Source organism: Anser cygnoides, chromosome 19 (assembly GCF_040182565.1).
Source record: "Anser cygnoides isolate HZ-2024a breed goose chromosome 19, Taihu_goose_T2T_genome, whole genome shotgun sequence".
Taxonomy (NCBI): domain Eukaryota; kingdom Metazoa; phylum Chordata; class Aves; order Anseriformes; family Anatidae; genus Anser; species Anser cygnoides.
The window spans coordinates 6,439,192-6,452,038 of record NC_089891.1 but is presented as its reverse complement, the minus strand read 5'-3'; the positions used below and the strand labels follow the sequence as shown (position 1 = coordinate 6,452,038).

Genomic DNA, 12,847 nt, shown 5'->3' with positions numbered 1-12,847 from the left:
TGTCCCAAGAGCTGCCCCCCCTGCCATGGAGCTGCCGGCACGCAGATTTACGCAGCGCTAGGAGCTCTCCAACCCCAGGCACACAGACGCCCCTTATCTACAAAGCGCAGCAATCGGTGGATGATATTAAGCCATCAGCGCTGGGAAAGACAAAGGCGAATTATTTAGGCGGTGCCGTATCTGTAGAAAGCCGGGATGAAATTTCCTCCCGGCCCTCGCAGGCTTCGCCGTGCTCTGCTTTTCGCTCAGGCGTTGCTTTCTGAGCCTCGCGAGTCTCACCGCATCCGTGGGCGTTGTTAATTTGAAAAATTTCCATTTTATTCCAGCCCGACGGAATAAAAATAAAAGTGGTGGAGGTAGTGTGAGCCCCTGGATCCGGCTGTGCAGAGGCACCGTGAGTCCCAGCCAGGACACCTGAAAAACGGGGCTTTTGGAGCAGCAGCAAGTTCAGCTGAAGCTGAAAAACTGGGAGAAATGAGATTTCTCTCTCAAAAAAAAAAAAGTCCTAAAACTTCCCAAAAATACCCCTTTTTGCAGGTAGGTTTGAGTCAGCTGGGCTGTGAGGGCGGCTGCTGAGGGCTTGCTGCAAACAGCAGCCTCCCTGCGCCGAGGCTGCTCTGCCTGGGAGGCTGCGGGAGGCTGGCAGGGAGCGGTGCCCGAGGCGTTCACCGAAAGCACCCCATGGCCAAGCTGGGACCCCCGTGGGGACAGCCGGAGGTTTGGGGTCACGGCTGGTGGCTTGGCTTGGCTCTGTCACCGCTGCCCCCCGGGGACGAGGCAGGAGGCTCCCCGCGGCTGGCCAGCAGCACCGGTGTTGCTGAGGGCCGGGCACGGCCTCTGCTGCAGTCGGCGGGGAGGGCGGCTGCACATCGGGTAATTGCGTGTGCAAATCGCCCGCTCACACGCACAATTACCTGACCGCTCACACGCACAATTACCCGACCGCTCACACGCACAATTACCCGACCGCCAGCAATGCGCAGCCACAGTCCCGGGGTGCTGCTTCAAGGTGCCCCAAGGCGCTGGAGACCGCTATGAGCAAACAGAGGGGGCACGAAAAAGTAGATTTCACCCGCACCTTTCTATTATTTTTTTTTAAGGGATGAAGGGGAAAGAGGAGCCTTTGCCCAGTGTCACACCGGGAGGCTGCAGCAGGGGATCCCACACCCCGTGCCTTGCCTTTCCTCCCCGTGCCCAGCCTGTTTGCTGACGCAGCCCTGGGTGCCTCGTGCGGCTGCAGCGCGGTTCGGAGAAGCCCTGCCTGCCTCTGAAGCACAGAGGCACCGAGAGATGGAGGCCACGGGCTGGGAACATCACCCACAGCACGCAGCCAGAGCGCTGCTGTGGGTACCATGGACATGGGATTGATGCTCCCTGCAGCGACCCACCTGGCAGAATTGTCTCCGTGCCCAATTTCTGGCTAAAGAGCTTTTCAGAAACTGTCCTGTGCTTTTGTTTTAGGTGGAGCGAGGGAAGGTGGTGTGTCTTGCTCTCTGCTATCCACGAACATGCCAAGGCTTTCTGCAGCATATCTCAGCCCTGAAACTCAGCACTTGGAAAACAGGAGGGAGCAAGACATCCTTAAGAGTTGTTTATGAAAGCTTCAGTGGAGCTAACCCTTTAATACTGCCTTCAGCACAGGGAGAACAAAAAAAAAAACCAACAAACATTACAAGAAGTGTTCAGGAAGCAAAGGGAAAAAGAAATGGTATGTCTGCTTCAAAAGCAAGCGGGCTGCCAGCCACCTCCAGCCCCAGCTCCTCCTGAACTGTAAGCAAAATATTCCAGAAGTGTTTAACTTTGTCAGAAAGTCCTCTAGGAGGCCCGTCACCGCTCCAAGGAGCAAGGCACAAACGGGACACTTGGCCAAACAACTGACTGAGCCCGGAGGAACAGCAGAGCCGCACAACTCAAACACAGGATGATGCACAGCCCTGCTCGCGGGGGGGCAGGAAGGCAGACGCCGACCCAGAGCCCCAGAGGAGCCCTGCCCGACCCTGCCTGGAGAAGGCAGAGACGAGCCCTGGAGGCACCAAATCCTCACCTGATGCAAGCCCCACTCCTGAGAAAACGACCAACCCGCGGGGTTTTGCTGCTTTTTGTTTGGTTTGATGAGGCTGGCTTACAGCACAGCTCGATCTGCGGGGCTGCAGAGGCACAGGGAAGCCCTTGTCTGGCCAAAGCCAAACCCTGCAGGCTGGGGGTCCGGCCAGGGAGCAGGCAGCACAATCAGTGCCTTGTGCTCCTCGGCTTTCCTCAGCTCCCGGTGCCCTGCTCAGGGCAGAGCACAGCCGTGGGTCCCCAGGGGGCCAGGAGCATCAGCACCCCACGGCCACACTTTGCCAGCTGAGCTTGCAAGAGATCCTGCATATTTCTGGGCGTAAACAAGCATCCGTCCTTGGCACCTCCGCGTCTTATGCCGCAAGAGGTCGAAATCCCATCGAGCCGCCCTCAGAGGGAGCGAGCCGGCACGCAGCGCCTGGTAACCTTCAAGTGCTCCTTGAAAAAGCAAACTCCCCAAATCCTCTCCTTCAAAATAAAGGAACTTAATTATGCTATTCGTCACTTTTTTTTTTTCCTTTTCCCCACGCAGCTCCGTAACCTACAGCCAAAGCTACGCTTCACCAAGCGGAGTTTTGTCTGTGTAGCGCTCCCCTCATCTGCAGCAAGTTTTGCTGTAATTACAGAGATGTGTTGCAGACATTACACTCTCTACAATTAGTGCTAATTGCATTACATTGTCACAAAGAAGTCATTTATTCTCCATGAGCTCATGAGATTGGTCTGGACAGTTTAACAGAGCTGAGAAGTACTTAACGGCACACCGCGCAAGTGGCCAGCCCAGCACCGCCCAGCGGCACTGCCTTTGGGGCAAATACGCAAGAAATTGGTTCCTCTGCGACCACAGCCCCCGGCAGGGCCAGAAATTTCTCGAGGAGGAGGGAGGGTGAAATGGTTGAAATGCCATTTTTTTTTTCCTTTTTCTGGAAGCAAGCCTCTCCTAGGCTGGTCGCGGTTATGAAGGGTTTCCGCAGGAGGTCTGCCCGCAGGGAGGAAGGCAGTGGGCAGGCAGAAGCGGAGCTGTTGTGCTGCCGGCGCTTTGCCTCCTCCTCTGCAAGGAGGTTCAGGGGCTGGGGGAGATTTGGGGCAGGCTCCGAGGGGCGAAAGGCTGCGTGAAGCCCTGACATGAGACCCATGTTAAAACCCCACTCGCTTTATGGGGTACCTAACAAATCCAGAGCGGATTGGAGCATTGCCCTGGCAGTCGCTCTCCTCCACAGCTTGGCTCTGAAAAATTCCCCAATTTCCCCCCAAGCCCGTATCCTGGGATGCCCCAAGCACATCACCTGCACTGTGCTCCCCTTCGCCTTACTGGGCTGGGACCTGCCCCCGGCGTGCCTTTTGGTTTTGTCCTTAAGGTGTTTTCTACCTACACCTTCAGTCCGGGCTCTGGTCCCCTGATGTCCCCTGCTATGGCAGTGGCCCGGTCCCGTGGCCGTCCCCGGCACTCAGCACCGCAGGCGGACAGCGAGGGGTCCCCCGGGACAGCAGCGCTGCTGGAGAAGGAGACAGAGGGGCCAGGAAGAATGGAGAGGCTGGGGGAGAGCAGCGGGACGAGCGGCCGCAGAAAAACAACACGTGCCACCGGAGGAGAGGCTCTGCCTTCGCCTGTACAGCCAGTTCGATCCTTTGTCAGCTGAATTGCTTGTGACGGGGCCCAGATGGGAACAGCTCGAGCACACAAAGGAAAGACCGATCATTTAGCGGGAGGCAAAGCTGACCTGGCAGGAGGCACCAAGGCGGGCAGGCTGCGAGGCCGCACAACCGCTGGAGCCAATGAAGCCGCCGCACCCCGGGGGATGCGGGTGCCCGTACTCACACCCAGGGCTCCATGGGGGAAAGGGGCTAAATCCAGACAGCCATTCAGGTGCAGAAGGCAGGTGGGCAGTTTGACACTTGCTGAAGCACATTGCAGCTAGGTAGGAATTAGGGCAGCCTGTAGGAACACCAGCAGACACCCCCCATGATGGGGGCCCCATCACGGGCATCGATATATAACCCTGGCTCCAAACACCAGACAAGCTAAACAGGATGGGAGAGGCTGGGGGGGCAGTGCAGCACCCCCCCTGCTCAGCAGAGCTGGAGGCAGCCCAGCACCCCGAAACACACCACCCCCAAAGCACATCACACTCAGGTCCCCTTCCTCATCACGCTCAATTCTGCTACAAGAAATAACAAAGAAACAAAGAAGAATCTGGGATCTTTCGGCCCCTGCAGCAACGAGTTCCTAGGGGCGCACTGGGCGACCTGCCGCCTCCTTACTGGTTGTACTGGGCCACCTTTGCGGTGCCCCCAGCTCCCCGCGGGGGCGCGTACCAGGGGCTGTAAGGGAAGCCCGCAGACACGTCGCCCCGTACGGCAGACGGCAGGCGCCCCGCTGACACCCTCGCCTGGGAAACGGCCCAGCCTGGAGGGGCCCCGCTCCTTTCCAGGAAAATCCAGTAAATTTGATCTGCAGCTCTATCAAAAGCGGGAGGGGGGGGGGGGGGGAAGAAAAAGCGCCGTTTTCCCAAAAGGTCTCCGGGCTCTCAGAGGAGGGAGGGGAGGCGAGGGCCGGTGAGCAAATCCCGTGCCAAAGAAACTCAGCGCCCTGGCCGGGGGCCAGGCACTTTTCATGTGGATTTGCAGCCCCAGCCAGGAGATTCTCGGGTGCTGGAGGAGCCTTAACTCAAACCAGGTGCCTCGGAAAGGAAAACGCTCAAAAAGGCAAACTTGGTTGCTTTCCCTCAAAAACAACAAAGAGGGCAATCACGCACATTTCACTGAAATATCCTCCCTGGAAGGCAGCTCTCCACGCTTCAAACGATCTGCTGAACCACCCCCCCCTGTCGGGCAGCCCGCATGAAACCCAAGCCCCCGGCGCTGCGGAGCCGAGCCCAGCGCCAGGCGGGGTGGCCGTGCGGCACGGGACACGCATGGGCTGGCCAAAAACTGCAGCATGCAGCTCCTGCTGCATCCCCAGTAGTGCTTGTGAGCCAAACATCACCAGTACACCGTCATCACCACCACCAGGCACTGGAAATCTCTGTCATGGGTGATGGAGATAACCAAGAGGTCCCCCTCCAGGCTGGTATCCCTGCTACAGGAGAGGGTAACGGCCTCACGTTGCACCGGGGGAGGTTTGGAGGGGATATCAGGGAGGATTTCTTCACGGAGAGGGTGGTTGGGAAGGGGTTGCCCAGGAGAGCGGTGGTGTCGCCATCCCTGGAGGTATTTGAGATGTGTGGACGTGGCTTAGGGACATGGTTTAGTAGTGGACTTGGTAGTGTTAGGTCAATGGTTGGACTCGGTGATTTTAATGGTATTGTCCAACCTAAGAGATTGTAGGGCTCTAGGATAGGTGGCGCTGACAGCCCTGATGCACAAGAGCCTGCAGGACCCCGGCACTCTCCACCCAGAGCTCCCCTTCCCCAGCCCAGGCGCAAGAGACACGAAGCCCACGCGGACAGGGGGCACCCGGCGCGCCCGACTCACCCCGCGATGACGATGAAGAAGTCCAGGCGGTTCCACGTGTCTCCCAGGTAGCATTTCTTCCCGAAAATCCCCAGCGCGATCATCTTGACTATCATTTCCACGGCAAAAAAGGCAAAGATGAAATCGTCGAAGCTCTGCCAAAGGAAAGGGAGCGGGATGAAAAGGGAGCGGGACGAAGGGCACATGCCCCCGCTGCCGGCCACTGCAGTTTGTTGCTGGGCAGGGAAGGGTCCCGCAGCCCTCCCACCCCAAAGCCACGTGTACCCGGCCGTACCTGCAGGATGCGGCAGCGCGGCGAGTCGCAGGCGATGTCCTCGCAGGGGTGGAACATGCCCAGCGTCACGCAGTTGAGCAGGATCACCAGCATGCTCACCCGCTCAAACCAGCTGCAAGGAGCGCGGTCAAGGAAGCAACGGTGCCAAGCACAAGCCCCCCGCATCCCCTCACCCCCAGGGCTTCTGCACCCCGGTCCAGTGTCCCCAATTTAATGGATAGGGAAAAGGAGGGGGGCGATGCCAGCAGGACCCCAGGGTGCTTTGTCCCATCCGGGACACCCCACGTGCTGTCATCTTACAGCTGCCTCTCCTCGCCCTGCTGCTCCCCAGGTTCGTGCACTTAAATACCACAAGTTTTCCATAAAATTACTCTCAAACTTTTAAATATCCCTTCCTCAACCCTTCTTCCCTCACCTTCATTTGGCACCGAGCACAAAGAAACACCCAAACGCAGTACACCGGCAGTCACCACTGAACCCAAAAGATAATCCTTGTCTTTCCAGCAAGGCGCACGCCAAGAGCTGCTTCCTATGGGTCAGATTTTGGGGTTTTGCACAGAGACCCTGCCGACTGTTCGGTACCCGAGTGGCAAACAGGTGGTGTGTTTTCCCCATGGTGACATCAGTGGCCATGGCTAATGTGAAAAACGCTATAAAATTAAAGTTGCATGGCGAGACTGCTGAGTGCTGATATGATGGATTAAAAAATTAAATTAAAAGAATGATATAAACTTTTAGAAAAAAACACATCATTAATTTCCTCTCCTGGCATTTCACAGAAAAGCACTTTAACAACATTACAATTTTCTATTAACTATGTCACAGCTTATCCCAGGGGCGTTTCCCTGAAGCCAGTGATTGAACTTTTCATTCCCACTCCAAATTAAGACTGTCAAAAACATTAACCGGCCGCCTAAAAGGCTTAGGGCCGCCGTGAGACCCCGCAGAGCCCATCCCCTGCCCAAACGCTGCCTCTCAGAGCAACGCTGAAGAGCTGGGCTGCCGGGACAGGCTTTGAGCACTTGCTTGGATGGAACAAAGTGCGTTGCTGCAGCAAATCCTCCCAGGGAAGCTTCGAGCCTGGTACTGAATCTCCGCATCCTTCTTCCAGCCAACTCCTGGCTGCCAAGGGCACAAGGACACGAAACCAAGGAGCTGTCACCACCGGGGTTATCCGCCAGCACGAGGGCTTCCAGCTTTGGGCAGGACGCTTTGGGTCTGGTTGCATTCAGGAATATTTTAAGCCTTGACCTCCAGCCTCAAGGGGAAAGGCAGAGCACCTCGAGCAGGTGCCCCAACCCAGGCCCGGTGTTGGGGACGTCCTTGCCCGGTGGCTGCAGGGTCTTCTACAGGGCTGAAGCCTGGAAAAGTAAATTCGGAGGGGAAACGCTGGGCTGTAAGCTCCTGGCCCCTGCTCTGTGCTTGCCTTTGGGCTGGATCGAGCCGCCCTTTAGGCAGCTCCTCTCTGCACCTTCTCCACCTTGTAATTAGAGGTTTGCGTCTCATTTGGGGGGTAACAAGGATGCCACGCTGCAGCTGGTGGCCGTGCTGGGCACAAAGACCCGGAGGTGACCCTGGGACACATGTCCTGCAAGGCCGAGCAGCCCTGGCATGAGGCAAGCAGCGTTCGGGGAGCCGCCAGCAGCTCGGCGCCTGCACCCAAACGAGCGCAGCCCCCGCCAGACGAGAGCTTTCACTGCGACGCGGAGCCGGGCGGTGTTTTGGAGCCCGTGCTGACGCTTTATCAGGCTGGAGAAGGAAAAGGTGCAGGGGAATCAGCAGGTGCCTGCCCGCCGGGGCGCGGGGCCGGAGCACGCGGCGCCGCAGGACGACCCCGCTCCGCTTCCTGCAAAATCACACAGGGCTGAGTCACCGCCCGGTCCCTGGCAATCTGGATCCTTTAATCTGAAGAAGTGTTTACAAGATATCGGAATAGAAATTCCGACTGTCAGGTCGCGGCTACGGGCTGGAATATTTATCCCAAATATAGCCCTGCGGGGGCACGCGCAGAGGGCACGCTGCAGGAGGGGGCAGGAGGCTCCGGCAGCAGCCGCGCCAGATCCGCGGGCGTTCCCCGGCCTGGGGGGGCTTGGAAAGCATCCACAGCTCTGCCAGTGATGAACTGCAAAGCCCTCGAGAAAATAAGGAATTAAAAAAAAAAAAAAAGCCTGTAAGATCCCAAATTGGTGACAGAATGAGTGTGCGTCTGACAAGGGCTGCGCGAAATATTCAAGGCGGGAGCGAGGAAGCTCAGAAGGAGCCCACTTGGTCGGATGGGAACCCGACGAGACAGACGGACAGATGGAAGCTTCCCCAGCCAGGCAAATCCTTGCAAATAAATTCTTTCACAGCGGCAGAAGATGGGCCCGGTTCTCCCCGCGTGGCCGAAATGAGAACACGACCTGGGTGCGCGCCCGGTCCCCTTGTTCGCTGCCACGATGGGTGCCCCGGCGCTGGGAACAAGCACCCCTCGGGTGGAAAAACAGCCTGGGGAGAGAGGGGCCGGGAGCAGGATGGGATTTGATCCGCTGCTGGCATTTTTCTTTGCCTGGCTCTGACCGCAGACCCACTTATCAGCACATCGCTCCCTCAGGCAAACACGTTTTCAGTCCAATATAACGCTTCTCCCTGATTAAATATCCCCGGGGCAGGGCCGGCACAGGAGCCCGCTGGTGCACAGGGGGATATGTTAATGTGCAGCTCATAGATCAGAAGGTTGGGGGTTATTTTATTTTTTTCCTTTTTTTTTTTCTTCCAGCTGAATGAAACTTCAAGCTCTTTCTTCTGCTAATGGGATTTTCAGAGCCACACAAAGTGCTGATGGCTACGGCTTTGTACCTACTGTTGTTTGAGGGAGAGGCTGACAAAGGAGAACTTCAATTAGCAGCAGCAGAAGGTGCTTTATTGAATATTGCTTTCTGCTGCTGCCTTGGCAGCGAAGGGGCAAAGCCGAGCGGGGAGCACAGGGCTTGGGAAGCCCCGCACAGACCCCACCGCTCCTCGCCACGCCGTGTGGCACCGCATCCTGCCCCAAGGCACTGCTGGTGCCGAGCTGGCCCTGCGGTGGCCATGCCCTCCTGGTGCAGGGAACCCGTGCCACACGTGCACAACCAACGCTCAGAATGGCCCTCTCCATGCCACGGGATCCTGGAGAGTCCCCACTTTCGGGGTCGCCTGCTCACCCCAAGCCATTCTTAAAACCCCACAATTTTACCACCGGCCTGGTCAGAGCTGAAACGCACACAGGTGCTCCGTTTCCAGAAAGATCCAGCAAGACTTTCGCTATGACCTCTCTCTTAAAATTTAAATAATGAAAAGCACAAGACAAAAAAAAAAGAAAAAAACAGAAGCTGAGCTAGGAAAGGAGCCTTCGCCCTGAACGAACGCCCTCAAACGCCTCCCCCCGGCGCCACCTGCGTGCGCACGGCTGAGCACGACCTCCCATAATTAAGAGGCAAGAACCTGGGATTCAATTAGCCAGCGCTACCCAGCTTAATATAATCAAAAGAGAAAGATATTGCATTATGCTTGCTATGATTCGGTTGCAGAAGTTTGGATCAAATTCGCCAGCAAGGGAATTAAAAGGGACGATGCTGCTGGAGGGCAGCGGCAGCCGCAGGCGCGCTCTTTGGCTCGGGGATGCAACACCAGGACATTTCCTGGGCATTTCCCTCGTGCCCTGCAAAGTTTTTGCTCTCTGGGACGGCTGCTGCTGTTCGACAAACCTGCAGAAAGTGCTGGCGAGGCCTGGAAATTTTTGTGCAAATGTATGCGAAAATTGGGTTGAAATGACAGCCTTCCCCTGCAGTGCCACCGAGTCCCACCAGCTTAGGAGCGACGCCGGGATAAGCCGCAGACGTTAATGAGAACGGAGTTTTAGGCTACGTTCCTATCATCAATTCCAGAAATAGCCCCTTTGACAAGAGCATAATGGGACTTCCAGGGTCTGGCCTTTGGGGGAGAGGGAGGCGGCAGCCACCAAAATCCTAAAACATTAATTCAGGCCGCTCACGAGGGAAGTGAAAAGCCCTCGGAATTAATCTGAGGATGGAAATAAAAACCCCTTCCCAGCTCCGCTGCCGACCACCCGGGCCACCAGGAGAAGGCTCCAAATGTCACGCCCGGTGGAAAGGTTGTAGGATTCCTGCCGCAATCCTACCCCAACCGGCACAATTAATTGGGGTTTATTTCATTTTTTAACAATATTCCTTCAAAATTGAGGCCAGCAGCCACTTCGTGCTTCCAGCACGTGCAAGAGACACCGCAACCCCTGGGAGCTCTCCAAACGCTGCAGTGCCACCCCAAAAGCATGGCCACGGCCTGGGGACAGGCAAGGACACATGAAGTGGTGGCAGGGGTGGCCTCTGGGGACATTGTCCAGCCTCCCGTGCTCCCCCCTTGCTCTGGAGCTCTTTCAGACACTTCCCTTGCGGCACGGCTGGCCCTGTGAGCTTGTTTTAATTCATGCAGCTTCGCAATTAGACCTGGGAAACCCAAACAGGGCAATTATTCATGCCACAGGGTTTGAAATTTCATTTTATTTATTTTCCCTTGCAGCCGTCGCAGGTGCTGCACCCGCGGCACCCCCTGCACCACAGCCACACCGAGTCCCCAAGGCAGCCAAAATCCCGCAAAGTGCCCCAAAACGCCACTGGCACCCATCAGAGCGCAGGGGGGCGTTCATCGCCGCTCGGCGGGGAAGCAAAACTCTTTAATAGAGGAAAATAGGAACTTCTGGGATTACTCATCTTAATCGCCTTTTCATTTTCTCCTAAAGATTTCAAAATTGTGCTGCCAGAGGTGCTCAGGGGAGCCTTCCCCCTGCCTGGGGGACGCAGCCACTGCTCCAGGGCAGCGTGGCACCTGCTCAGGTGATGGAGTGAAAAGGGATGCTGTATTTAGAGGGGCTGAAGCTTGATAAAAGAGATGTTTTGTCAGAAAAAGAAAAAAAAAATCCTGACAAGGCTCTTGTTTGCCTGACTGTTTCAGAATTGTTTCCCCTTTGCCTTTTAGATTCATACTTCAAGCTTTTTTTTTTTTTTTTTCCAGCAACCAAAAGGGTTTAAAATCTTACTGCTTAAAGAGAAAAAAAATGCAGATAAAAAGAACCCTGCGAGCTGAGTGCCTTGCATAATCCCCAAACTTCAGGAGCTGGAGCTTTTAAGCGAAGCCCTGCATATCGCTCGCAATTAGCTCCTGAGCTGGGAGGGCTGGCACGGCCGCCAGCACCCGGCCGCGGAACGGCACTGGGGGGGGGGGGGGAGCTGTTTTTGTTAGGAAATTAGGAAATTAAATAACACAATAAAATCCCAAGTCAGAGCACTTCGGTGAGAATTTAGCCCGGATTCCCATTGCTGTCCTGCTCACACCTGTCCCACGGAGGGGTGCGGGAGAGGCACGGCGGAGGCTTGGTGACACCCGTTAGGAACCGCAGGGAGCCCTGGGTCCGGCTTCCCACGCCATTCCCAACACGCTGCCCTAACACCACTCACAGCAAAACCCCGACCTCTCACCCTCTCCGTTCCCATCGCTGTTCCAGCACCTTCTGCTGACATTTCGGGGCCATGGGGTCAGGCTCCTGTCCCCACCGCCCCGTCCCTTGTGGCTCCCAGCCCAGCCCATTTGGGAGCCCCCAAGGAGCAGCGCCCTCCCCAGCAGCTCATGCGTGACATTCGACGAGATGCTGTCGTGAGCAGCAAAATCCTCCCTAATGGACTCCCCCGCTGCAGGAGGGACCTGGGGGTCGCAATTTAAAACTCGCTAAGTATGCTGAAGCCATCACCGGTGCTTGATAATATATTTAAGGCTTCTTCTCCCACCACGCCTTAAGTGTGGAGTGGATACACACTTAACCCCCAAATATATAGCTTTTAAACGCACTGGCTGCAAAGCGTCCCTTAGAAAAGCCCGCCCTTAAAGCTCGCTGGTGATGGATATGGCAGAGCAGCGGTGCTGGCTGCTCACCCGGGAAATATTCCCGGCACAACGCACCGTCACCTCCCGGCCACGCACGCTCGTGGTCTGGGGGGTAAACCGAGGAAATCCAAGAGCTTGCTGCAACACAGCTTTTCCTCGGGCTCCAGCAAACAAGCACAGCAACCTGGTGCTCTGCAAAGCAAAGCTCCCGTGCACAGAGCCTCCCGCACAGCTCCGGGCACTGGCTGGCAGCAGGACAAGGGTGCCCCGAGGAGCCCAAAAATCAGTCGTGCTTCCTGCTGCAGTGGGCAGTGCCCGTACCCTACAGCCTCCGCCTCGTGAGGATGCTCAGGATATTTGGGATACTATCAGGTTTTCACCGTCCCCGATTCAGCTTGCTGCATTGCCCAAGACAAAACCGTTATGCAAGGCTTCCTAAACAAGTTGCGGCGAAATCTTTACAACATCCTACACCGACACGTCGTTGGGATATGTCACATATTTGTCTTATTTTGTTCCTTCTTTGTCCTTTTTTTAGTCTCCTTCTACTTTTTCCCCCTTGGAAGTACGCTGGTTCCCATGGAAACAATGATGTTATGGGTATGGACAGAGCTTCAGTGACGTCCACGAGTTGGGTATAAAGGCGGCTTTATGTAACCTTCGTGGAGCACAGGAGTGGCAGCGATGCCTCTGCGCGGCCACACGTGTGGCATGAGCGGTCCCGTGCCGGGGACTCCGCAGCGGTCAGCCAGGCTCAGACCGAAGTGGGAAGGAAGGAGAGGGCAGGGCAGAGCGGAGGAGATCCCAAACACATGGGATGGCAGAACAGGATAAAGCATGGATAAATACATTTGTGTTTAGTATATTTGCTTGGAGAGCATCCCCTGCCCTTCGCTGCTGGAGCGGAGGGCAGAGCAGGGTTCGGGGCGGCAGGCAAGGAGGGAAACCCCTGCAGCCCCCGAAAGCAGGCAGGGAACAGCCACGGGATGCTCCCGCAGGCTTCAAAGCCTAAGCAAAACCAGCACATTTCCTATTTTCACATTTCCTGTTTTCACCAGCCGGTGATTTACGCCCCTTCCCAGGGCAGCACACAGATGGAGGGGATGTCTCTCCTCCTCCTCC

At 56.4% G+C, this 12,847-nt stretch overlaps 1 protein-coding gene across 1 annotated transcript in view; it reads right to left on the bottom strand.

The window, feature by feature from the left end:
* Positions 1 to 12,847, bottom strand: part of CACNA1G (calcium voltage-gated channel subunit alpha1 G) — a 132,943-nt gene that overhangs the window by 92,870 nt on the left and 27,226 nt on the right. The window contains 2 exon segments of the mRNA XM_066980267.1: positions 5,536 to 5,669; positions 5,810 to 5,921. Coding sequence (XP_066836368.1) covers positions 5,536 to 5,669; positions 5,810 to 5,921 — 246 coding nt within the window.